At 57.6% G+C, this 25602-nt stretch overlaps 9 protein-coding genes across 9 annotated transcripts; 2 read left to right on the top strand and 7 right to left on the bottom strand.

Annotated features, from left to right (window-relative positions):
• Positions 1-210: 210 nt before the first annotated feature.
• SLS55_000678 (uncharacterized protein) lies at positions 211-1817 on the bottom strand (the record flags this gene model as incomplete). The annotated part of the gene is made up of 3 exons (XM_066772188.1): positions 211-962; positions 1332-1592; positions 1649-1817. 3 exons carry the CDS (start codon positions 1815-1817, stop codon positions 211-213), a joined length of 1182 nt encoding a protein of 393 aa, XP_066637467.1.
• A 492-nt stretch (positions 1818-2309) lies between these two features.
• On the top strand, positions 2310-4211 carry SRV2 (suppressor of rasval19; the record flags this gene model as incomplete). Its single annotated transcript, XM_066772187.1, has 6 exons — positions 2310-2353; positions 2469-2739; positions 2791-3104; positions 3156-3313; positions 3419-3696; positions 3771-4211. 6 exons carry the CDS (start codon positions 2310-2312, stop codon positions 4209-4211), a joined length of 1506 nt encoding a protein of 501 aa, XP_066637466.1.
• A 1949-nt stretch (positions 4212-6160) lies between these two features.
• SLS55_000676 (uncharacterized protein) lies at positions 6161-8938 on the bottom strand (the record flags this gene model as incomplete). Its single annotated transcript, XM_066772186.1, has 6 exons — positions 6161-7547; positions 7603-7819; positions 7867-7911; positions 7967-8194; positions 8396-8710; positions 8779-8938. The coding sequence occupies 6 exons, from the start codon at positions 8936-8938 to the stop codon at positions 6161-6163; spliced, it is 2352 nt and encodes a 783-aa protein (XP_066637465.1).
• Positions 8939-10329: 1391 nt separating this feature from the next.
• Positions 10330-11649, bottom strand: SLS55_000675 (uncharacterized protein; the record flags this gene model as incomplete). The annotated part of the gene is made up of 1 exon (XM_066772185.1): positions 10330-11649. One exon carries the CDS (start codon positions 11647-11649, stop codon positions 10330-10332), a length of 1320 nt encoding a protein of 439 aa, XP_066637464.1.
• A 1306-nt stretch (positions 11650-12955) lies between these two features.
• Positions 12956-14456, bottom strand: SLS55_000674 (uncharacterized protein; the record flags this gene model as incomplete). Its single annotated transcript, XM_066772184.1, has 4 exons — positions 12956-13040; positions 13144-13714; positions 13789-13981; positions 14235-14456. 4 exons carry the CDS (start codon positions 14454-14456, stop codon positions 12956-12958), a joined length of 1071 nt encoding a protein of 356 aa, XP_066637463.1.
• Positions 14457-14652: 196 nt separating this feature from the next.
• On the bottom strand, positions 14653-15153 carry SLS55_000673 (uncharacterized protein; the record flags this gene model as incomplete). Its single annotated transcript, XM_066772183.1, has 2 exons — positions 14653-14929; positions 14978-15153. The coding sequence occupies 2 exons, from the start codon at positions 15151-15153 to the stop codon at positions 14653-14655; spliced, it is 453 nt and encodes a 150-aa protein (XP_066637462.1).
• Positions 15154-16072: 919 nt separating this feature from the next.
• SLS55_000672 (uncharacterized protein) lies at positions 16073-17430 on the bottom strand (the record flags this gene model as incomplete). Its single annotated transcript, XM_066772182.1, has 2 exons — positions 16073-17104; positions 17158-17430. 2 exons carry the CDS (start codon positions 17428-17430, stop codon positions 16073-16075), a joined length of 1305 nt encoding a protein of 434 aa, XP_066637461.1.
• A 3831-nt stretch (positions 17431-21261) lies between these two features.
• On the bottom strand, positions 21262-21810 carry SLS55_000671 (uncharacterized protein; the record flags this gene model as incomplete). Its single annotated transcript, XM_066772181.1, has 2 exons — positions 21262-21559; positions 21638-21810. 2 exons carry the CDS (start codon positions 21808-21810, stop codon positions 21262-21264), a joined length of 471 nt encoding a protein of 156 aa, XP_066637460.1.
• Positions 21811-22231: 421 nt separating this feature from the next.
• SLS55_000670 (uncharacterized protein) lies at positions 22232-24662 on the top strand (the record flags this gene model as incomplete). Its single annotated transcript, XM_066772180.1, has 3 exons — positions 22232-22413; positions 22465-23124; positions 23171-24662. The coding sequence occupies 3 exons, from the start codon at positions 22232-22234 to the stop codon at positions 24660-24662; spliced, it is 2334 nt and encodes a 777-aa protein (XP_066637459.1).
• Between the last annotated feature and the right edge of the window lie 940 nt (positions 24663-25602).

Raw genomic sequence — 25602 nt, 5'->3', positions numbered from 1 at the left:
GCAAACGTCGCAGGTCAAGGCATTGATCGCAAGGTACCTGCATTTGTAGACCATTCACAACAGTTGGCAGTCGTCCGGCCTTCCACGCTTCCGATCATACCAGAACAAATGGGGGTATCAATGATCGTCTATTGTCTATGGCATAATACGTTATAAGGAAAGGATGCTAGTATGGCAGCCGACGCTGCGTTCAAGCAGTAATTCTTACCTTCAGTTGCTTTCCAGTTTCCCCACTCTTTCTTTATACTCCCTCAGTCTGTCCTCTACTCTAGTACCATTCCACCTCTCTCCTTGCTCAGTATCTCCTTTCTCCAGAACGGGCATACCGACCTGCTCAATCGTGTAGCTGGCAGCGATGCTGCCCCAAATCGCTGCCTCTTCGACATTCTCCACTCCCGGTGTGTTGCCTCCACGCACTAAGCCAACTGCCAAGCCTCCCAGGAATCCATTGCCGCCGCCAGTAGGATCGACGACAGCTTCTGCGGATGTATGGAAAGCTGGAAGCCAAGTCTTGTGTTCCCGCGAAGCGACATAGCAGCCGTCCTTTCCACATCTTACGACCACAGCTCCATTCCCCCTCGCGCCCACGCCAGACTCCAGCCATTGCTCTGTGCATTCTTGCACCGCCGCCTTGTCCACGTCACCTTCCGGAGTGACGGTACTGCGTCCAAAATACCCCCCAAGCTCGCCGTGATTTGGACTCACAACGTCGACGTACCGCAGCGCCTGGAGACACTCTTCGTAATCCTCGGGCGTGCACAGATCAGGCACCGGCTCCCAGATGAAGAGCGGCGGGTTGACCCACCGGTCGGGGGCCAGACATTTGCGCTTGAACAGGATATTGGTGACCAGGTCGATGCAACGCGTCGACGAGCAGATCAGATGGTAAGATTTAGAAAGGAGCAACTCCGGTGTGAGAGCGTCATGGTCGATGCGGAGTTTCTCCGTCATGTACTTGAAGGCTGAATGGAAAAGTCAGGGACATGAGAAACGTAATGACGTAAAAATTGTGGATTGCATGGAGGTGATGAGATTACGGGGAATGTGCAGTGTTTCGGGAGTAAAGAAGTGGCTGAGACTTGGATTCTGGTGCCTGAAAGAACGGGCAGGTGGACGGAAGCAGGCCGAGACATGATAATCCAGTACTTTGGATGCTTGAGGGAAGAAGTGGGCGTGCGCAGACAAAAAGTGAAGAATAAAAGTTGGGATGGTGGAAGTCGCTTTAGTGCGGCCCTATTGGGGCACGAGCTTCCGGAAGTGGGAGTGGGAGCACGTGAAGGAAGAGAGGACACCACTGAAGTTGCGGTGAGAAGGAAAAATCGTGATCGTACCTCGATGTTCGTTCTCGCCATAGCCGTTCCAGCCTCGGGTGGTGAGTCTATGAGGAGTTTCTCGGAGGAGGCAGCTGGTGTCCCATTGCTGGATGGTGTTGCGGACCTCGTCAGGGAAATCCGAGCCGCAGTCGACAATCCAGCCGACAGAGCGCGAGAGCGGCGGAGGGGACATGATGCGTGCTCCGATGGCAGAGTAGGCGCCTGCACCGCCAACGACATCTTTGACGGGCGGGGTGGGCGGCTTGAACTCGATGTCGTCTGTGGCTCTCAGAAGGTGCTCTGTTTCTGTTTTGGGATTGATGGTTGCATCGTACCCAGGATGAACATGCCAAGCGACACAAAGTCGATGGTGACGTCCTCGTCATCGGCCATAATGTACAGGAGGGCGTCGAGCAGGACGTGCAGCGGGAGGGCGGGCACCGTGGAACAAGCGTGCTCACGCTGAACCCTGGCGTAATCTGGAGAGGCGGCGTACTGCTGCATGAATGGGGTTTCTGTGCTGCGGAGCGGGAGCAGGCGAAGCCACAGGCCACTCGTCGCACAGCACCGGCCCAAGCACCCTAGGCGGCCCAGCACGGCCCAGCCCAGCGCAACGTGCGGCCAGGAGAGCGGCGCGCCCGGCGCACTCGCTGCCTCAACCCCAGCCTGACTCGGACACCTCACCGCGGATCGCACTGCTCCCTCACGCTCGTTCAACGTGTCACGCTGAGCGACACGCCGTTTTCTTTGATCGCGTTCAGCAAAACAACGTCTCGGAGCCGGACCCTTGACGCGCGCGGACCCGGCCCAGATCTCCTGCAGCCGGCCCAAGGCATCACGCCCTCAAAGTCACCCCCCGACGCCCGCCGACCCGCTCCAGCCGCGAGCTCTCAGTTGCTGCCCGCAAGCTCCAGCATCAGCGCCTGCCTCGCCTCGCCTCCCCACTGCCCTTGCTAGCACCTGCCGCGGCAGCAGTGATCCCCGCCATTGCCCATCATGGCACAGAACAATATGCATAACCTGACCACCCTGATCAAACGGTAACTCCGCACTCCCATCCTCCAGAATGGCCCAGCACGACAAAAACCCGCTGCTCTACCGTCTCTCGTCGCCCGTTCACCTCCCGGACGATGCGCTGACAAAGCTCGCCCTTAGGCTGGAGGCCGCCACCTCCCGATTGGAGGACATTGCCTCGTCCAGCTTCGAGAAGCCCTCTGCTCTCGATGCCGCTCCCGGCGCGCAGGCTGCCGCTGCTGCCCAAACTCCTGCCAGAGCTTCTGCGCCGCCCGCAGCTCCTGGCGCGCCGCCTGCGCCCGCCAAGGCCGACGTCCCTCCCATGCTTGCTGCTTTCGACGAGCTCCTGGACAACGAGCTGAAGGAATTCGTGTCACTGAGCAAGCAGCTCGGCGGACCTATCGCTGAACAGGTATACGTCACGGTACGCGCGACAACGGACTTTCACTGAGACAATTCCCAGGCATCAGCTCTCTCCGACGCTTTCGCCTCCCAGCGCCAGTTCCTCCAGGTCACCACGCTTGCGAAAAAGCCTGACATGTCCTCTCCTGTCTTCCTTGAAGTTTTGAAGGACCTGCAGGGCGCAATTGAGAAAGTCGACCAAGTCAAGCAAATCACCAGGGACCCAGAGGTCAAGAACCACCTGACAATGGTCGGCGACGGTGTTGGCGTACTGGGATGGGTCACCATGGACTCGAAGCCTGGCGATGTGGCCGCTGAGCTTTTCGGTGGCGCGCAGATGTACGGCAACAAGGTGCTGAAGGATTACAGGGATAAGTACGTGCAGCAGATTCGTCTACACCGGATTGAAAACTAATGAGCGGCCAGGGATCGTACTCATGTGGAATGGGTTCAAGCTTTCTACCGGCTCTTCAAAACGCTCATTCTCTACATCAAGAACAACCACGCTAAGGGTGTTCAATGGAACGCGAGCGGCATCGATGCCGCCGAAGCCCTTCGTCAAGTCAAGTCAGAAGGCACCAATGGTGCCCCTGCAGCGCCTGCCCCACCAGCCGGTGGTGCCCCGCCGCCACCTCCGCCGCCGCCGCTTCCTACGTTCGATAACATTCCTCCCCCTCCGCCTGGTCCAGCACCAGCTGGCAAGGGTGGTGGTGCCGCCGACATGGGTGCCGTCTTTGACGAACTTAACAAGGGAGAGGCAGTCACTTCTGGTCTGCGGAAGGTCGATCCCAGTCAGATGACGCACAAAAACCCGGCGTTGCGCGCAAACTCGACCGTTCCTGAGCGTAAGGACAGCACGGGTTCCAGGGGCAAATCACCCGCTCCCCCGGGTAAGAAGCCTAAGCCGGAAAGCATGCGCTCCAAGAAGCCGCCGAAGATGGAGCTTGATGGCAATAAGTGGATTATCGTGAGTCATGTCCAACAGTCGAAGATCGGCGCCCAGGCGAGTAAGGTTACCCGTGCTAAGTATGACGACTACAGGAAAACTTCGAAGAGACTCCCGAGCCTTTGGTGGTTGAGGCCACCCTTGTTCAATCCATTCTCATTACGAAGTGCAACAAGACCACGATCCAGATCAAGGGCAAGGCCAACGCCATTTCCATCGACAACAGCGCTCGCACCTCAATTGTTCTGGACTCGCTCGTTTCTTCGATTGATGTCATCAAGTGCCCCAACTTCGCGCTGCAGGTGCTGGGCACTTTGCCTACCGCCCTCCTTGACCAGGTTGACAGCGCTGCCATCTACCTTGGCCCGGAAAGCTTGGGTACCGAAATCATCAGCAGCAAATGCTCCAGCATCAACATCAATCTGCCGCCTGCAGGGGAGGAGGAGGACTACACGGAGCACCCTCTGCCCGAGCAGTTCAGGACGTACATCAAGGACGGCAAGATCGTCAGCGAGATTGTGGAGCACGCTGGTTAGAGTTAGAGGGGTTGTAATGTCGTTCGCAAAAAGATGGTTTGCGCTAGAGGTTGGGAACGTGTATGAAGTACGAATGGAATGCATGGATTGGGCAAGGCGTTGGGTAAGTTTGGAGACAAAGTCGTGTTCGCAAACTTGCCGCTTTGCTGGCTGTTTTGTCTGAGAAGGAGAATTCTATATAGCGTAGACGGGCCGCAACCTCTTCTTGTATAAATCGACTCTGTTGGCATCTACTGGGTCTGAAATCCGTGCTAGCTATTCATTTGGGACATGTACATATATGCGAACTTCTGCGTCTCTCCGGCACCCAACGCGTGGACTACGATTGCATGCGCAGGTTATTGTGGCACTTCACTTCCACGAGACTAACCGGGTATGACGTGACCGACGCGTGCCTAAACTGTTGTCGTTGCACATGGCTTGACGCCGCCCGAGCGGCAGAAGGCGTTTATGCACGAAGCCAGACCCGCTTCCCCGAAGCTATATAAAATCCCGTCCAACCTGGCACTTTCTGACCTCCGATTAATTAGCACAGCACAGACAAATCTGTCTTGTCCTCGTTGAATCGCCAGGGTAGAAGAAGGCATTCTTGGAACCTACTGTGTCCAGCTGCGAAGGCGTCAAGCTAACTTTTGTCTTCCTGCTCTGGCGTGAGAGTTTGATACTGTCATGAACGTATTGATAACGTACCGTTTGAGATGTTACATCGTGCTTTGCAAGTGATCCTGTGCGCACATTCTACTTGCATCGGTGGCTGGAGCAAGGGTGGTAGTGGTGGACAGCCGTATCACTGAAGGATAGTGGTGAGCAGTGTTTTTGGCTGATGCTTGGGACGGTGAGCATATATTCGTCATGGACAACGTACGGCATTGGCAGATGCTTTATGGGTAATTGGAGATGGAGAGAAGGAAACAATGGTGCCTCTGTCTGCCAGTTCTCAAGGAGTGTTGTCCCCAGTCGTGTCGTAGTAGTGCTCGTCCTGTTGAAATTAAGCAAATGATATCGTTCCAGATATACGAGTTCCTCGCGTTTCTCCAACTTCCCAAGAAACGGTTCTGGAATCCGGCGATTTTGGTTCGTAAAAATATAAACTGTCCCTTTCATCACGCAGGTCGTTGAAACTGAGTGTGTGTTGGGCGTCGTGGTCACATTCTTTGGACCTGAAACCGGCACCTGGACCTCAGCACGTGGCCCCAATAATCATACCCCGTATGTACACCACGGTGCGCAACTACCCATGCGCAGACATAAACACGGACCAAGTTAGTGTCACACATGGCACTTATCCTACTCCCACCAAGTTCCGTCACGTGAAGCTCGAGTCCTAAGCCTGGTAGTACATCCGCCTTAAAAGTTGAGCAGACCCATCGTTTAGCATCAATATTCTCTCAAAAAGATGGAGCTATTGGTGACAGGCGGAGCTATCAAGCCCTTGCTGGCATACTGACTCGGGAGCGGGTGCTGCTTCATTCACGTGCAGACGCGTCACTGGTGAGAATGAGCATGTCAGCGAGGCTACTCGATGGGAAACTATACATGTAAAACGAAAGTACTGAATGCCAATGGAGCTCATCATTGGTCAGATGGTGTCGAGGGACTGCAGCATTGCAAGAGGCTGCTCAGCAGTATCTTTGTTTGAAGAAGAAAGCGTAGGAAAGAAGCGATGAGATTTCCGCGATTAACAATGGCTCGAAAGAAGGGCCGGAGAGCACCAGTCATAAAATTCGTTAGTGTCGTAAAGGAAAGGCGAAGCAGATGCTAATGTAGCCAGTTGCACTTGCCTATTCACCGTTGCCGGCACAGAATATAATGAGACATGATGCTTTTATAGAAGCTCAGATGTTGAAAGTAGTATGACCCGGTTACATCGGATTGTCCCACATGACCCATTACCCCTTCCCATTTATTACGTCAATGCCACTTCTCCGCTTAAACAACAAAAACCCCGATCACCCCACGACAAAACTCCCTGTCAACCTCACATCCTCCACGCTCGCCGCAACGTACACCTTGAACTCGCCCCTCGGCAACACCCAGCCCTGACTCTCGACGTCCCACACGCTGAGGTCGCGCCTCGTCAGCGGGAAGCTCACCTCGCCGCTCTCGCCGGGCTGCAGCGGCACCTTCGCGAAGCCGCGCAGCTGCTTCGCCGGCGTGGTGGCGGCGTCGTGCGGAATGCCGACGTACAGCTGCACGACCTCGGCGGCGGCGTGCTCGGCGCCCGCGTTGGTCACGGACGCCGACACCGTGGCCAGCGTCTCCCACAGGCTCTCGAGGCCACCCTCGACTACGGCGCCCGCCGGCGCCGCCTCTGGGGGCGAGGGGCCGACGGACGGCAGCAGAGCGGCGGAGAGGTTGGCGTACTCGAAGGCGGCGTAGGACAGGCCGAAGCCGAAGGGGAAGCGCGGGTCGATGCCTTCTTTCTCGAAGTAGCGGTAGTCAAGGAAGACGCCCTCGGCGAAGTCGGCCTGGGTGTAGTAGTCGGACGCGTTGTCGGCGCGCACGGGGGCGTACAGGGCGCCGTAGTCGGCCGCGCGCCGCGCGACGGTGTAGGGCAGCTTTCCTGATGGCGCGGCGTCGCCGTAGACGAGCGCGGCGAGGGCGCGGCCGCTGTCCTGGCCGGGCAGGTGTGCGTACAGCACCGCGGTGACGTTGGGGTGCTCGATCCACGCGTCGACGAGGCGGATGCCGGCGTTGTGGATGACGACGATGGTGTTGGTGCAGTTGGCGGCGACGTTGGCGACGAGCGTGTCCGAGTAGGCGTCCGTCAGCCGCGTGCGGTCGAAGCCTTCGGTCGCGAAGGCGTTGATGAGCACGATGCAGGCGTCCGAGCCGGCTTCGACGCTGGGGTTCTGCGAGCTGAAGTCCCAAAAGAGCTGGGTGCTGTCCTCCCACGCGCGCTGCGCGAAGGCGTCGTAGGGGGAGCTGAGGTAGGCGGGCGTGGCGGCGCCGCTGCCGCCACCACTGATCAGAGTGCCGGCGTAGGCGGCTTGGGGGATGTCTTCGTCGGTGAGGTTGCCGGTGAAGAGTGTGGCGAGGACTTCGGCGGACATGTTGACGCTGTTGTAGCCTCCGCTCCATTTGCTGTTTACGTTCTCAGCCGCGGGTGCGGGACCGTCGTAGCCGAAGAGGGATACAATCTGGGGAGACCTCAGGGGGAGGGCGTTGTTGGTGTTCTTGACTAGAACATGACCCTCGACGGCGCCTTGGTAGATGGTATCCTTGGAGTCTGGCGATAGCGCGCTGACTTTTTGGTTGTCATGTGGCGCTACGAGGCTATATGGCACACCGGTGCCCGGCTCGAAGTGAGCGAGCTTGTACCACGTAGCAACGATGCTATAGAGAAGAGTCAGTATACTGGCGGGAAGTGATCAATGAAGTCTTTGCCCACCGCTTGGCCATGTCGTCAAGTCTGGACTGGGCCAATGTCCCATTCTCAACAGCGATGGTCAGGTTTCCATCCCAGTATTCCGAGTCGGGCATTGCCATATCCAAGCCAGCGTCGGCGCTTGCGACTCCTGTATGTTGTGCGAACCAATCGCTGACGACAAAGCCCTGGAAACCTAGTTCGTCCTTCAGAAGTCCATTGAGCGTCTTGCTGTTCTGGCCTGGAGAGAGTCAGTCGGAGTATAACTCGCAAAGACACACTACGCACATCCATACGAATTGTTGATCCTGTTGTAGGAGCACATGACCGTCCCTGTTTGCTGTTCAGCATCCCGCCCAGCGACGCCTACCACGGCAGTGATGCATACCTGCGCCTGCCTTGACCACATCTTGGAAGGGCCAGAGATAGAGTTCATGCATCGTCTTGTCATCAATGTTCGACGACACCGAAGCGTTCCCAAGTATGGCGGTAGGGTTGCGGTTCGTTTCCTGCTCGTTGCCGATGTAGTGTTTGGCCGACACGGCGACGTTCTCCTGCACGCCGACAACAGTGTCGGCGTTCAACACGCCGCAGAGATACGGGTCGACCGAGAACCCTTCCTGTAAGGAGTCAATAAGAAAACATCACACGTCTCTCTCTCTCTCAGCGCTCACCCAGTTCCGTCCCCCAAGCACGGTGCGACCAAGCGGGCCCATCACCGGGCCAAGCCACACATTCACTGATGAGACACTTGCACGTCAGCTTCCGACAGCAGCCCGGAACCCCAAAAGAAAGGTAAAGAGGGGCGACCACCCACCTCCCTTCGCCTTGGACTCCCTCCCGATGGCCTGGCCCCGCGCCTTGGCGAGGTCTCTGTTCCACGACGCGGCGACGGAGATGCCCGACGCGAAGCCGCTCACGAGCTCCGTCGCGCGCACGCCCGCCGGCCCGTCGTTCAGGCACAGCCCGGGGAACCCAACGCGCAGCGCGGATCCCGACGTGCCGCTGCAGCCGTTCGCGGTCGTGGTGAAGCCGAAGGTCAGGTTCTGCTTTTCCTCGTTGGTCATCTGCCCGACGAGGTCGGCCGCGTAGGCGTAGGCGGGGGCCCAGTCGCCCGTGCCGGTTGCTTCGGCTGTGGGTGTGCAAAATGATGTGTGAGTCGGTTGGAGTGGGAGGGGAGGCGAGCTTGTGGGAACTCACGGCTGGGGTAGACGGGCGGCGAGCGGTTGTAGGACCAGAAAAGCTCCTGTGCCGCAATGGTCTCGGGCGAAGCTGGGACATCCTGAGCAGTGGTTGGAGCCAGGCTCAAGAATGAGAGGGCGAGAAGCGCCGTGAGCGGGAGACGTGAAAGCGCCGCCATTGTGGGCTCGAAAGACTGGACTCGACAAGCTCGACGGTCCGCGGCCTGAGGTCAATGGCATCCGGTAGAAACCACTGAAGCCCCCCTCTTTATAGCTCCAACTATCTGCCATGGCGGGAAAAACTCCTGTGGGTGCGATACCCCTCTTTCCCCTTCTCTTCAGGAACAGGGCGTTGGCTGGGCAGGCGGCGGTTGTGCAGCCCACTCTTCAGTTGAGGGAAAAGGGACTAGAGTAGCAAGAGGCGCCGGAATCACGTCACCACGTCGTGATGGCCTCGGGTGGCGTTCTGCTCCTCCCTCCACAGAAGCTTGCCAGAGCTTTTCTTCCCCCCACAAGCAACCAACCACGAGTGATGGCGTGCCGGTCACACGCCGGTTACCGTTACTTGTTCTAGCTGCCGCCAGTGCTCGGGTGCGGATGTTTCCGACGTCCGGAGCAGCTATGCGTCTCGGTTATGTACCCCAGCCGTGACTAGGGGTGATGGAATCTCTCACTGCCGGCGCTCCTCCACGCTTCCAACCCCGCATTTTCGCCCGCTGAAATAGCCGCATCGCGTTAGCACCGCGGCTCCCATCCACACTTTGCCGTCTCGGCGCCGCTGAACATCCAATCTGAGTGTTGCGTCATCTCTCGCAGTGCAATGTTCTATTCAAGCGAACATTTGCCGGAGCGGGAGGTGGTGGTGGTGCGGGATTGCCGAGCGGCAGTTCTCTGCACTACTCGATGGCACACGCCATGGCTTGGTCATTCGCACGTGGTGGATACGGGAGAGTCCCTGTTTCGTCCCACCACGCTTTATAAAAGCTGCATGTGTCGTCGGAGGCATTGCACCGAGGGTGCTACTAATTTCCTCTTCTACGGCAAATCCACGGAACATCACGACCAAGTGGGATCCGTTAAGCGCTCAGTGGCTTGCCAACGTCTCGAATGGGTGTCGAGTGATGCCTGGTTGGCGAGAGGGACCGGGCATCTCCTCATCGGCTGGAGAATTAGAGCCCGTGTGGGACGGAAGTGGCCCTCCAATATCAAGGAAGTGTGACTGCACGCATGAGGCAGGCTTGGCCCGCCTACGCGAACATGAGGGATATTACGTATTCGTTCGAATACGAACTTCCCTGTATATGCAAAGAGCTTGGGAAAACATTGAGGCGGACAGCAGATCAATCTTTGGTTTAACATGTTTAACATTTTTGTTATTCTTTCTATGAAGATTAAAGATAGACTAATACTTATGTACTAGGTATAGCAGGGCAAAAAGATGCCCCGACGTATTGCTGTCATTATGTTTCCTTCCGATTAACCCATTCATCACTATTCTCAAAGACGTTTAGTCATTACCATCTTTTTTCGTCCGATCAAATCTCCTTTCCCATCGAGTGGTGCGACGCATTTAGCACTTGCGAACGAACAGACCGATGGGGCTCGGGTTCCAGTCCTGGAACCACTCGAAGCTCAGGTCGCCGCCCTCGGCGCACATCTCGTACGCGACGGTCTGGCCGGCCGCGCACTCGCCGGTGGCGACGACGAAGCGCGTGCCGGCGGCGATGTCGTACGAGCCGAGGTCCTGCTTCTTCTCGGGCACGCTGTCCCACGAGGTCGTCTGGTCGGCGGGCTTGGCCAGCTCCTCGAACGTCACCTTGCCGCCCGAGGCCGGGGTGAGGGTGTAGTTGGACGTCTCGAGCTCCTCCTTCTGGGGCAGCAGGAAGACGGCGCTGCAGGTGCTGCCGGCGTACGAGTCGGGGATGTCGAAGTTGAAGAGCGAGCACACCTTGGGCGAGGTGCCGACCTCGCCGAAGTACTGCGTGCCGAACGACTGCGACGGCGTCGAGGCGTTGACGGGCACGATCAGGTGGGGGTACTGGTAGTCGCCCGCGAGGTCGGTGGGGCAGGCGGAGCCCGAGCCCGACGAGGGGGTGGAGGGGGGAGTGCCGGCGGGGGTGGTGGCGCTCTGGAGGGTGGTGGCCGGAGGCGACTCGGGCGAGGGCTGCGTGTTGCTGGGCGTGGGGCCTGCAGCGGGAGAGCTCTCAACCGGGGGAGGGCTGACCGGGGCGGGAGTGCTGGGCGCGGGAGGAGCGCTGGACTCAGGGGTCGGGCACTCGGTGGTGTACTGCGTCAGAGTCGAGGTGACACCCTCGGGGGTGGAGACAGCAGGAGGCTGGCTGGCAACCGGGGTGCTGGGAGCCGGCGGAGCGCTGCTGGGCGTGACGGGGACGGGAGTGGATGCAACAGGGGTGGACGCAGCGGGGGTGGAAGGCTGGCCGCCGCCACCACCAGAGGCGCACTTGCCGCCCTCGGTGCTCAGCGTGATCTCGACGCACTTGTCCTGGTTCTCGACCTCCTTGGTGTAGATGTTGTACTCGCCGTCGGCAGCGGGGCAGGCGTAGAACTTGGTGCTGCCGTTGTAAGTGACTTCACCGTTCTCGCCGATGGAGAAGCCGGGAGTCGGCGACGCGCCCTCGTCGCACTGGAACTGGGTGGTAGGCGGCGTGAGGATGCAGCCGCGGCCGTTCTTGTCGGTGATGGCGCCGTTGTTGAGGCAGTAGGTGGCGGGCGAGTAGTCACCACCGACGCGGTTCTGGCCATCGTTGAGCTGGCCAACGCTGCCGGACGCACCACCGGACGCGGTGAGCTGGAAGCAGCAGTCCGACCGCTTGAGGACGGCGGCGGAGGCGCCCAGGGCGACGGCGAGCGGGGAAAGGGCGTACTTCATTATGAGATTAGGGTGTGAATTAAGGTATGGCGAACGATGGGAAAGGGGAATGGAGACGAGCGATGGGCCGTTGATCGTGAAGATTAGAAACGCTGGCTGCAAGAAGCATACTTATAACCTTTGAAATTGGTTGGACTACAGCAAACGTCACGGCATCGACGATGGGCCGGTGAGCCACTGACGAAGGGCTCTGGTACTTGCGCTGCAGTAGGCTATGCAGCATGGTATTGTCTCCACTGTGAGGTTCAAGTAACAGCAACGGGCCTGATTGGCACAGTGGCAGGCGGAAGGAACGGTCCATGAGGCGCTGGATGCCCCCGAGCCGCAGCCGTGGTTCCTGGCAGGGAGGAGGAGAGAACAGGCAGCGAATGAGGGCGAAGGAGCGAGGTTCAGGCGAAGATCAGTCGCGGGATTTTCAGGCACTTTGCTCAGAAGATGACGTTGAGGCGAGGGGGATCGACGGCGGGAGAGTCGTTTATTTCGACCACCGTGCTATTTTGGGCTTCTGGTTCGATTTGTGGGGAAGCAGAGGCGCTCCACGGCGCCGGAAGTTGCATTGCGATGGAAAAGTGCTGTCAGAAGCCGTCAGCTCCTCATTGACAGCAGTGTCAACCGTGGACCGCCAATGGCTTGGGGCAGTTGATCATCTGGTCGAGTTACACGTCAGTGATGGTCGAGGCTGAGAGAGTGGTTCCCTCTTCGCGTAAGTGCGGACGGACCACCGTCTTGACGTAGGCTGATATCATCTCACGTGCTGGTCCACCCGCCCGACGCGTGTTGCTCGGAACAACAGCCTGGGACCGACCGACATTTTGTACATCGCCTTGGCGGCACCTAATTTCCAGTGTAACGAGAATGAAATCCGTCGCCAATTTCGTTTCTTGTGGCTTCTCGCCCTCGCCGGAGCGACCGGCAACTACATCTGCATCCACCCCAAAACCAAACGAGAGAATCAGGCGCGACTGCGCCCCGAAATGCCCAGAGCGATCGTGAGATCCTCACCAAGGCGATCTCTTAGGTAAACAATGGAGAACCCCGCACTCAACACCTCCGCTTGATCCGCTCGATCCGCTCCATCTCCTCATATACGTGACTTGCTCCTTCACCGAGATTTCTCCTGAACTCAAGAATAGGTGAAGTGAAGGTTCGGTGGGAGACGGAAAGAGCAGACCGCCATGCCAATAATCGAACACGAGTTTTGGCGGGCTGAATTTCCACAACAAGAGCAGGCGATCATCAGCGCCGGCACCAAAGAAGAAAGCCCAGGGCCTGCAACTTACTCTTCTCACCTGAACGAGCGATCCCATCACTCACCGACCTTCGGCTTCACCAACACCCGAACACCCTTGCTGTCAGGGCTGACAGCAGGCAAGAACGCATCATGATGATATCTGCACGTCCGAGTCAGCCGGATCATCGCATCACTAACCACTCGAAGCAAAACGAATGACCAGGGAGAGAGAGAAATAAGAAAGAAGGAAAGAGACAACATACAGCACATCCTCCACCCCGCAGCCCTCGGCCAACTCCAACCGATCCCCAAACCACCTCACCCACGTCGCCAACCCGAGCCACAGCTCCGCATGCGCCAGGTTCATGCCCACGCACTGCCTGCTCCCCTTTGAAAAACTCAACAGGCACCCCTCCAACTTCTTGTTGTTCCTCTTCCCCTCCGCATCCAGCCACCTCTCCGGCCGATACGCCCGGCTGTCCTTGAACACGCGCTCGTCGTGGTGGACGATGTACGCGCTCATGCCGACGGGCGTACCCGGCGGAATGCTCCACGTCCTGCCGTAGTTCTTGGACGACGGGTGCGATTCCTCGTCGGTGTAGACCAGCGTCTCCGTCTCCGGGATGCGCGCGAGACGCGTGACGACGCCGTAGCCGAGGCGCAACCCCTCGAGCACGCAGGCCGAGAGGTAGGGCAGCTGTTCGAGCGTCGTCCAGGAAGGCAGGTCGGCCGGGCTGGAGTTGGGCGAGGGCGGGATGGCGGCGAGGAGCTCGGCGCGGAGGCGGGCGAGGGCATGGGGGTTGCTGAGGAGGTAGGTGAGGTTGGTCGTGAGACCTGTTGTGGAATTGAAGTGGTTAGCTTCTGCGGTTGTGGCGGCAAGTGTGAGGTGGGAAAGGTTGAAGACATACTCCAAGATACCGTCTCGATGCCCGCTTGTACCATTGCTTGAGCCTCGCGGCTGAGGCGTTCCGTGTCTTTCTCCGAGTCGGGCATGTTGCTGGTGAGGATCTCGGTAAAGACAGTGGCACGGGTGGATTCGGAGGGCTTGACAGCGCCCTGATCGATGTCTTGCTTGACTTTTCGGACTTGGGAGCGGATATCCTAAGTTTCCAGCACTGGTAAGCACCACTCGCATGACAGAACTTGATCCAGGAGCTCAAAAAGTATTGGTTGGGCACATACGGTCCGGTACGCCCTCCACAACTCCATGTCGGGATTCATCCATTCAATGACACACCTGTAAGCGTTTCGTAAGCATCGCGATCATATGTTTGTACCCCCACTGGAGCACCTACGTTGGCAGGCTGTAAAACAGCTTTTGGTACAATGGAAAGTGTCTGAACGGGATCACGACATCCATGCCGGTGTGTATCGCATTGTATAAGCTCTTCTGCATGGTCGGATCGTCTAGGAAGCCATAACTGCGGCCGAAACAGTACTCAGTAATGACGTCGGTCGCGAAACACGAGATCGAGTCGACGAGTTTCAGTGGTCTGCCAGTTCCGGCCCAGGTCTCGACGTTCTTTGCGAGTTTGATAATGTTCTGCTTGATAAGAGGCTCAAGTTTAACGACCATAGGTCTAGAGAAAAGACGCTGGAGGGGTGCGCGGCGTGTGCGATGCAGGTCATGGCTCAAGGACCCGAAGTGCGTCTGTGATGGAGGTTAATGGGACGGACTGGAAACAGCTACAAAGAGATGTCCTTGGGAAAGCTTACGCCGTCGAAGCTGGAGGAAAGTCAGTTAAATGCAAGCATTGTATAGTTCCACGCACTCACTCGAAGGGCCCAGTGAACCAAGACGATATCCCACGCTTAGAACCGTATGTGTAGAGCGTGTCGATGAATTTGGGGTCGCGGACGTGAAGCTCTTCCGGATTGATGCGTATGATTGGACCTTGTAACGAAGCAGTTATTGGCGCTATTCTTGGTACATGCAGAGTCTGAGAAAAGAGATGATATAGATGCTCACCATATTTGTCGTGAAGGTCTGAGATTTTCTCCGTGTATTTGCCCCCTCTGAGAAAATCGTGGTAGGTCTCGTACCAGTAGCTGCTACTACTTAGTTACGTGACGCGCTTGGTGAGCTGAGAGACTCACGTTAACCCTGCGAGCTTAGGTCCTGGGAACTTTGCAATAGGATGGAAGAAAAGCCTGTAAATCCCAAGGCCTAGTACCCAAAGAACCGCAGGCGAGGCAAGGACCAGGAAAGGGTGCCGAGCGAGGAAACCTGGGCCGGGCACCTCCTCAACCGCTATGTCGGTAGGAACTCTCATGATGGGAGCGCAATGGAGTACAGCTGAAAGGCTGATGCGAAAAACCGCGGTGCGACGCGGCCCCTTCAAGATATAATGAAGCACATGCTACCCTGTACTCGTTCAGCCCTCATACTCTAGGATGGGGTTGCCCTCCACCATGCCCATGTCCAGCTCCAGACCTGCTGCTTGATTGACGATACAGTTCCATCCGTATCAAGGTGACGGCGAAAGAAAGGCCTTTGCAGCCAAATGTGGTAACACAACATCTCCCTATATCCACTCTTAGGCCGCAGACAGGCTACATGTTGACAATGGCCGCGTTTGCCTAGGGTGGAGATGTTGCTTACATGCATTGTCACAATTGAGAAGTGGATGTCGATGCATGTAGGGCTGTATGCAGGTGGGTCCTGACAAGTGGGGGCACTCTCCGGCAGCCCGGATACCTTGAGCCGCCTTGGATACGATACGACAGACCAATTGGAGACGGCACAGTTGAAGCCGGGAGTTTTTGTGTGCATTTGATCTGGTCAGAATGACGGTGCAAAGGCGGCGGGCCGTTCCGTATTAGTGTAGGAGCTTCTTGATCCGGATAGACGCCACTGCCGCCGCGAGACGATCACGGAGGATTTGCCCCACACGGTGCGATGGAGTGCACAACCATCGGCTGCAGGCATCAACGTCCCATAGAATCCCTGCGTTTTCTTGATTAGGAAGCAGTAAGCTGATATCATGGCGCAGTGGATTGTAATATTCGTGCAGGCTGTGTGCCCCATTGTATAGTAGCAAGTGTAACACTCAAGGAGATAGGATGCAAAACTTGTTTGATGCAAGAAGCGTACATAATCTAGGCGAGAAGGGGAATAATACCGAGAGCTGCCGCCGTGAGAAGGATTATACAGGATCCGAAAAGACATTAGATGAAGCGCAGCGACGACGGTTACATAAGGGTGCAGCTTGGTAGCCACGACTGTTTGCTCTTCAGATGGGCCTGGAGGGCTTCTTGAGCCTCCTTCACCGGGTTGTAAAGCCAAATGTAGGCGTCTGGGTCTTTCGGCACCTCTCCATTTGGGACAAATTTTTTCAAGTTTTCGAGTCTCGTGTCAGGATCGACGCCGGCAAGCACGCCGACTTCAGAGGTGAATTTCAAAGTGACGCCCCTCTCGTATCTGAGCTTGTTGTAGAGCTCCAGCCTCTCGGGAACGTCTCTGACGGTCGCATCCGAGGTAAACAGTTCGCCAAGGCATGCAGCGTCCTCGACACCCTGGACGGCACCGGTGGCGTGTGTTGGGTGCAGGGGATGTGCAGCGTCGCCAATCAGGACGAGCTTACCCCTGACGAAGGACTTGGGCACGGCGCGAGCGGGGAAAGCCCAGTGCTTGAAGTCCTCACCCATGTAAATGAGCTCCTTGAAAAACTGCGGATGGTCGTAGAAGAGATCCACAACCTCGTCGGGGTCGCTGGTGGCGTGCCAGTCCATCGTTTTCAGATCGCGCTTGGCAATTTTGGCGGGAAATAGGAGGCCAAAGTTCAAGTAGGTGCCGTTTCTCGCAGTGTAGATGACTGAAACAGAGCCGTTGGTGCCGCGAAAGCTGACATGGGCGTCTGGGAAATTGTGCTCATCGAGGAACCTGGCGGCCAGCGGGTTCTGGCGAGCCTTCTCCTCCGAGACGAAAAAGCGAAAGATGTTGACGCCTGCGCGAGTCGGCACGCACTCAGGCCCAGCAATGGCCTGAACCATCTGCGAGTGGATGCCGTCTGCGCCGACGACTATGTCGCCGCTGTGGGTGGTTCCATCGTTGAGGGTGATGGTACCAGCGTCAGGATCGACGGACTGAACGCCTGACGACAGATGAAGGTGTGCATTCGGGTACGACAGAGCCTTTTCCCGCAACGCAGAATGCGCATCAACCCTGTGACACATCACCTCGTCGCCCTCAAAGTGGAGCTCGCGGCGTCGCTCTTCCAGGATCTAGGGGGGTCTGTCAGCTTGCTGTAGAGCACATGGGGGCCGGATTGGCTCACGTAGCGGTCGGGCATGGGCTCCATGACCTCGTCCTTGACGTTGTAGTTGTACCATCTTTCGACCTTGCAGGCCTGGAAGTCCCTGTAGGCGTCGATGCCCCATCGCGGGAAGACATGGGCGGTGGTGGTCGGGCCAAAGTGCAGAGCAGCGCCGACCTCGTTGGAGAAGGCAGAGCGCTCGAAAACATGGACGTCGTGGCCCTGGCGAGCGAGGGAGATGGCAGCAGAAAAGCCAGCGAGCCCGGCCCCGACAATCAGGATCTTGAGTGGCATGCTTGCAGAAGCGAGGGACAAAGCAACTTCGCCGGAGAAAAAGCTGGGACTGCTGGCACCGGGAAACAGACTGTCGGGACTCGTGCACGACTTATCTCTCAGGCCTCAGGGGGCCAATGCTCGCGGTGGCCAGAGGCATGCAGGCGGGGTAGGCGCAGGCATGCCGGGGCGTGGGCCGCCAATGGCTGTGTTTCGAGCATGGATGGGGCGTTACGCGGCGTCTAAGGGCATTAGGCAGCTTGGAGCGACGGCAGTGCTGAGAGGCGGCGCGCGGGATGGAGCGCTCGTGTGGTGTGGGCAGGAGCGTGGAGCCAGAGCAGGCCGGGCAAGCCGGGCGCTCGCTTGTGCTGGCGGGAAGGCTAACGAATGCCGGCCCAGCAGCCCGGGCTCTCACGCGGCTCTCCGCCTGCTGCTTTGCTTTTGCTCGTTGCTTCTTCTCTCCGTCTGCCCACTGCTGGGCTTCTGCAGCTCGAGCCAGCACCCACGCCGGCGACTCGGGTTCGATGCACGCATGGCTGGGTGCGATGGCTTGCATGCATCAAGCCAGGCTCATCTCGGTAGCTACGGGGCACCGCAGCTGCCGCCGCTATTGGCGGGAACGCTAGTGGAGCGCTCGCAACGGCTGCTATTGCACCGATCACTTGCCTGACAAGGCCTGCCAAGTCCGCAAGCCTCGCCGCTCCCCTTCGAAACGGCTCTCACGCGAGAGCCACAGCGGCACAAACAGCTGAGCGCCATGTGATTGACAGCGTGCAACGTCCCGCAGCAGCCACGATGCTGCCCCCGTAGTTGGGGGCAACCCCGGCCCTTACAGCGCACCTGAGGCCGCTGCCGCTGCCGCCTACCGTCGTCAACCGGACCTCACAGACGCCTCCTCGCCAACAAACTTCCGCCTCGAGGACGAACAGTCACTCTCAATCTCTGACAGCCAGTCTCACCACAGCCATACTACTAGCTCACTGCATTTGCCCAATACCACGGGGTCATCCCGGCTGTGCTGCTAGCTAGACCGTCCCTCTCTTGCAGCCCGCTTTCGCGCCCGCCCGTTCCCGCGTGCCTTCCAACGGCCGACGCCTGCTGGTTTCACCCGTCTGTGGCAAATATAGGGGCGCTATTGTCAACTGCGAGCGATCGTCCCTGCGGCACGTCCACTTTAGCAACGGCGGCGTTGCACAGTCAGACCCAAAGTGCTGACATCTGGCCCTGCGGATGCCATAAACGGCATCTGCTACAACGTCGGCAGAAGGTCGCCGGAATCCGAAAAAGCATATGTTCATCGGCACCTTAATCCGCCGCGCCCTTAATATATTCCTCGTGTCGTCGGCACCTGAGACTTATCAGAGGGCGGTGTCCGTGTCTGTCACGACAGCCGGGCATTATGACATGCGCCGCCGCGTCAATCCGGCTTACTTGGTGGCCACAGAGGATTCAGTATGCTCACGGGTTAGCCTCGCAGCGACCCGCAAAGCGCAATCCCTCAAACACGAATGGGAAGCTTTGCTTTTTGCAAGTGCATGACATTTCAGTGGTCACCTCAGGGCTGAACGTGGGTTAGCGCTTCAACCTTGGTTGCGGCGGCCGAGTTCGACAAGGATCTCAGATATGCAGGATACGCGGGGATGGCGCCATGGTGAATCGATCTGCTATGTCTCCACCATCATCTGACGTGAGCGGTGGGTTGACCTTTCATATATCCAAAACCCTTGTTCCCTGGCAAACTCACTAGTCCGCCTGCCGCGCACTAGCTATGATTGCCTCTCCGATAACTCTGCCGCATAATCATCCCTGGATAAGCTCTAATGCGAAATATGCACGATTGGATATCCTGAAGAGCTCAGCCTATTACTCGTCGCAAGTGTTCAGCGAGGAAGAAGGTGCCGATTTTGTCGGAAGTCTGGAAGCAGGAGAAGACGGACGAGACTGTGCGCGCCGACAGACCGTGGGCGATCCGGCCAATGAGGACCTCGTTTTGCGAGTACATGGTAAAGCTTCAACTTCCCATCAGCTTCCTCCCATACATGTTAACCTTCTCTTTGATGGTAATCACGTCGGACAGTGTGAGAATCAACATGGCCTTAGTGAAGTCGAAGTGTTGCAGCAGCTGGGCACACGGCTGCGGCATCCAATTTGTTCTGGCAGATGTATGTCTTGTCCGGATGCGTTATGTATGGCCTTGAAATTAATATCAAAGTTTGGGCATTTGATCGAACTGGACGTTGAGCAGATCGCTAAGAAGTAACGGACTGTAGCAACTCCTAGTTGAAGCTGCGATTCTGATGCAAATGTATAGTGCCAGAATCCATGTCTTCGTCCGGAAGAATCCGGCTCCTCCGTGTTCGCCTACTTGTCCTGCGATGATGAGGTAGGGGCTTCTCCCGAATAACCTATGCTTTTCTCCATAACATTTAGCCCTCTTTGCCGCCAACCTCCCCTCTTCCAAAGCAACTATTTATTTTGCTCTCGCACATTCTTCGGTGCTAGACAAAAGTGTTTCATTAGCTTTTATCTGCTCTGTAGTCCTTTAAGTACCTACCCTTCCATTCCGTCACTACTGAACAGATTTTTGTTCTCAACATGGCCATTCCTCCGCTTCGCACTTCCACCCAGCCGTCCCTTTATCGGCCAAGCTCCAGCGCCATTATTCACTGCTTTTCGTCACGCCACATCTGATTCCGCATCCAAGCCTCTCCCCAGCTACTGCTTAAATAGACCCTTACCCAGAATCATTCAACGCACCGCACGCCCTGTTCGCAACGCTGCCCTGTGGAGATGTGAAACCGGTCCAGCAGCCGCCTGTCTCGCTCCACCACGCAATTCGCGGCTCCGGATCCCTCGACCAAGCGCTGGCCAGCTGCTGCACATCTCGCCGTCGGACCGCATATATTTGTGCGTGGTACCTGACGGCCGACCCACCCGCGCCGCCGCTACGACCGCCTTTTGCTTCTTCTGCGTCGGCACCATCGCCAGCGTGGTGTATCTGCGCAGCGCGTCCTGGGACACGATCCGATGCAGCCGCCCGCGCGCGTACCAACCGCGACATGTCGCAGCTCGAGCAGGCACGTTACTTCGAGCCGGACTCTTCGCAATACCTTTAATTTCGGTCCGCATCACCGTCTTTCCTTTAGTTCTGCTCCTCCTTCTCCATATAAGCATGCAACCCGCGGCATGTGGAAGCGAGGGCAGAGATGGCAGGAGGGGGAGAGGGGGAGAAGAAGAATGGGATGTAGTGATGGCGGATATGTGTGGGTATCGTCATATTCAACCTGGGATAGGAGCTATCGTGAAGCACGGTGGAGAGATCCTATGGATGAGGAGAAGGAAAATGCAACGCGTTGGATTTGAACGGTGATAGCCACTTCAATCGGCGAGAAGCCACAGTGGGTCGGTCATCGAACTGCGGCTGCAGATCGTAGGAGGTGGGGCGGATCATCATGGCGCAGACCAAAATCTACGAGCAGCATCTTGCTGCCTCTCGCATCGTTAAAGCTTAATAACAAAGATCAAGGATATCGAAGGAAGAATAGTGTTCTCAATTCCCCTATTAAGAAACATTTTTTCTAGATTGGTTACGAACATGAGACCCCCTAATTCGTAATTTGCCCCGGGGACGGTAGAACGACGTCGACATGAAACACTGCGAAAGCAACTCTGTTGTTCAAAGACCGTTCAGATGAAGAGTCCTCATACTAATGAATTTTGATATTGGTAAAGCCGCTGAGTACCTTGATAACCTTGAAACACCAGAAAAGAATGCCCGATCACATTACCCTTCACTTTGATCATATGACGTCATATCTCGTTGCATCAACAGCGTGCGCGAAATGCCCCAACTTAACCACCCTGCCTGGCCTTCTCGGCACAGATCAGGGCGATGACTTTGCTCAGCTCGGCGCTTTGAGCGAATTGCTCCTTCTTGACCTCCTCGGAGATGTTTTCGTCCTTGGAGAGCTCGCTGCCAAGGTGCAGCATGCGGTTCTGCAGCGCCAGCATCTTCGAAAGCGTGTTGTCTAGGAAAGGCGCCGAGAAGGAAACGGAGTCGGGCGACGAGTTCTGCAGCCGGATCTCCAGCTTGCGCGGCTGCTTCTTGCCGTTGACGGTCGTCGGGTCCTGGACCGCTGGTGCGGGAGCACTGTGTGACGGAGTGTTAGCAAGAAGAAGGGGAGCAAACATGGTATGCGGAAGGGTAGCTGCTTAGAGTAGGACTTACGCTTGAGGACGCTCGATGAAAGTCATGCTCTCAGCCATCTCGGCGACGCGATTGGCAATGCGGGCGGCCATGATTTCGTAGGCGGACGGCCTGCTGGACGCGACGGCCGGAGCGGCCGACTTGGCGTGCGACTTGCGCAGGGCGGTCGATTGCTTCTGAAGTTCCGAAGGCATTTTGAAAAGTTCCACAGTAGGAAGAGATGTGGAGGAGGCGGATGGGAGAGGAGAGTGCGAATAAAAGGGTACAAAGAGGCCGAGGGGGTCGAGGGGGGTCTAGAGTGGCTACAGGTGTGGAGAAGCAAGGAATGCTAGCAGGAATGGTCGAGTGGCTGACATGGAGGCGGCGTCAGCGGTCGTGTCGCGGGCTACCTTGTTTGCCCCCTGCACCTCTGGCGTCATCGTGCTGGCGCCGCGCCACAGCACTCACGCATCCATCCCGGCGCCGCTCATCCTTTCCACGTCGCTTTGCAAGTGCACACGACATGTCGCCGTCGACGTCGCGGTCCCGGATGTCGCGAAGATAAAAAGCTGTGAGTGCGACGTTTGCGCGCGCCCGCGACGCAACGGCCGGGCTAACGTCATCCGGCAGAGCGCGATGCCCACTCCTTCCTCAGCGCCCTCCGAGCGGAGAGGCAAACAGCACGACCTGGGCGCCGGCCTCAACCTCAGGAAGCCCGAAATCGACAATCACCCCTCGGGGCCGCCCAAGTATGGCGACTTCGGCCAGGCTGAGCGCGGCGTGTCCATCGCCTCGACTTTTTTGTCGGGCATTTTGGCGTAAGCGCTCCTCCTCCACCCGGAGATTCCGCGTACTGACCCCGTCCACAGCATCAATGCCGCTCAGTTTATCGGCCTGCCCTTCAAGATGATTGATCCCAAGTTCTACAACGAGTACATTGCTTTCACCAAGCAATCATTCGCTGTCCTCATCACCACCCTCACGCAGTGGTGGTCTCCTACCAAGGTCCATGTCAGCGGCGATTCGAGTATTCCCAGCCAGCTTTCCCTGAAGCCCGACGGGAGCCTCCAGTGCCAGTTCCCCGAACGCATGGTTCTCATGTCGAACCACCAGCTCTACACCGATTGGTTGTATCTCTGGTGGATCGCCTACACCAGCAAGATGGCTGGCCACGTCTACATCATTCTCAAGGAATCCATCAAGAACATTCCCCTGATCGGCTGGGGCTCGCAGTTCTACAACTTCATCTTCCTTGCCCGCAACTGGGAGAAGGACAAGCCGCGCTTCCAAGAGCACCTCCAGCAACTCAATAACCCCAAAGATCCCATGTGGCTCATCATCTTCCCCGAAGGCACCAATCTCTCCGCCACTACCCGTGAGTCGAGCCGGAGATGGGCTGAGAAAAACGGGATCAAGGACATGCGCCACCAGCTTCTTCCCAGGAGTACCGGTCTCAAGTTCTGCCTGGAGAATCTCAAGGATTCCACCGAGTGGCTATACGACTGTACCATTGCATACGAGGGCGTCCCGTAAGTCTTTGACCCCTTCTTGCTGTTTCATGCTAACCCCTTTTAGCAATGGCGAATACGGCCAGGACATCTACACGCTCCAATCTTCCTTCTTCGAGGGTCGGCCCCCTAAATCTGTTAACATGCACTGGCGCCGCTTCCGCATCGCCTCCATCCCACTGCACTCGGACAAAGCTTTTGAAGCCTGGCTGCGCAACCGCTGGAAGGAGAAGGACCACTACCTCGACTACTACCAACGTACCGGAGCCTTCCCATCCACGGACCCCTGGAAAGCATCTTCGCTGGCCGAGATGAACAAGATCCGGCCAGCCAAGTCGCTTGAAGCACAGGTCAAAAGCGGCAGCTGGGGAGAATTCCTGGCCATCTTCGCTCCCATCACGGCCTTCTTAACGGTATTGTTCCTCTTCTACGGCGCTTCTGTCACAGAGATGGTTGGCACAGGCGCGTCTGACATGCATGCTCGAGTCAAACAGGCACAGCGGGAGGGCAAGCTGCAAGCCGACGGCGGCATGCCGCCCTCGCTGGCGAAGAAGGCGCTCAAGAACGCGCGCGCCGCGGACCCCAACGCCAGTGACGCGGGCTCGGGGACCAGCGCCGGCCGGCCGCAGTACGGCGAGTGGGACGCGATCCGCAAGGCGCTGGCGCAGAAGAACATGGAAGGCGTCAAGTCGTTCGCGCCCAAGGCTCCTTCAACCGCGGACTCGGTGTCGGGGCACCGCTCGTTCTCCCAGCCCACCAAGAAGGGCCCGACGACCACAGCACCCACAACACCGTCCACACACGCGGCAGCGGCGAAGAAGGCCAATTCGTCCCTGAAGTTCGACACGTCAAACGACGCGTTGACGGCGCTGCTGCAGCGCAATCTCGGCCAGGCGAAGAACAGCAGTCAGGTCGCTCAGCAGACCATCAAGCTCGCCAACGGCCAGACCATCCGCGCCCCCGGGAACGAAACACCCGAAGTGAAGAAGGGCCCCGTCAAGCTGGCTAATGGCATGACCATTGGCGGCGAGAAGAAAACGGTGCCATCTTCACCTCTCAAGCTAGCGAATGGCTTGGCCATAGGAGGAGCGAAGGCCCAGCAGTCGTCGCCCGCCCCCGCTCTGAAGAAGACAACTCCCGCTAAGAAAGCTTCGGGCGTTGCGAATCCGAAGCCGCTGCAGACGAAGCCGAAGCCCTTGGCAAAGAAGGCGGGGCCGGCACTAACGTCGACGGTGCTACCGGCGGACAAGAAGCCGCAGCAACAGCAGCAGCAGCAAAAGACCGGCGCGTCAACCGCAAAGACGCCGTCGTTGGCAAGTGGACCGACCAAGTCGACGACTAGCGTTGCAACGCCTGCTGCGCCGCCATCGACAGCAGCAGCAGGCAAAAAGGCGGGGCCGGCTCCGGCGGTGAAGAAGGCTCCGGCTCCGGCTCCGGCTCAGAATGGCGCGGCGGGGAAGCCTAAGATGCCGCTGGTCGTGCAGGAGACGAGCAGGGGGCCCAAGGAGAAGATTGCACCTAGGAAGCTGGACGCTGTGAAGGCGAGGAAGGAGAAGTGAGCTGTGAGGTATGAAGGAGCAGAGCAGTTGTGTGGCTTATAATTTCTTTACTTATTTTCCTCGAGCGGAGAGGCAGCGTGTCTCAGTACTTTCATTTCACGATACCCGTTATTCTAGTCCGCAGTTGTTTGGATAGCTACATGATCAACGGTCGTTTACATTGAACCTTTTCCTTCCAGGCTTCAGCAAGCACCCTTTTGTTGACGTCGAGAAAGATACTTTGGAGGAATGATAAGGCTGAGGGACCACCACCCAGTCCAGCGTCAGCCAATCACGAATCCTGGCGCATTCTCCTCAATCCTGCAAGGGTCCACCCCTGCCTTCGGCAGAAGCGAGCACCAGCCACAGGCGCGTATGTACGCGGACACGCCTCTGACATCACACTCCAGACCGGTCGGGCCACCACTTTCGGCGTGTCGCCACAACCTGCTTGTGGGACGCCGTACCGTTTCCCCCCCAAAAGCAGGTTCGCAAAGGCGGGTGTGTAGGGTGTGTGGCTGGTTACGTCAAGCACGGGGCGACGGCTGTGCTTTTCCCCTTCCCCCCGCACTTGATAGGGTCGAAGGATGGGGTCCATGACCGGTTGCGGATCGCGGTTGACGCAATAATGTGCCGCGTGTGAGACGTGGGCTAGCAAACAAGTAGGGCGGGAGGTTCCTTGTGTAGCGGGGGAAATCCTGATAGGAGGGGCGATCTTGGGTCCCGTCTTCGCCACGATCTCGCTCTGTCTTGCACGCCCGTCTTTGGTCGTACGTCTCCACGCATCTGTCGCGACCCTTCAACACATCTTTCTCTACGCACTTTCTACCCGACCGTGCGAAACGAATTCTACTTTCTCTCCGTATTGTAAAGAGAAGAGGAAAACCGACGACCTTTACCTGGACCCCAAGACTACGTCATTCTCGGGATATCTCTATCGCCGGTAGTTGTTGTCGTCCTC

Source organism: Diplodia seriata, assembly GCF_021436955.1.
Source record: "Diplodia seriata strain FDS-637 chromosome Unknown scaffold_1, whole genome shotgun sequence".
Classification (NCBI taxonomy): domain Eukaryota; kingdom Fungi; phylum Ascomycota; class Dothideomycetes; order Botryosphaeriales; family Botryosphaeriaceae; genus Diplodia; species Diplodia seriata.
This window is presented reverse-complemented; position numbering and strand designations above follow the sequence as displayed.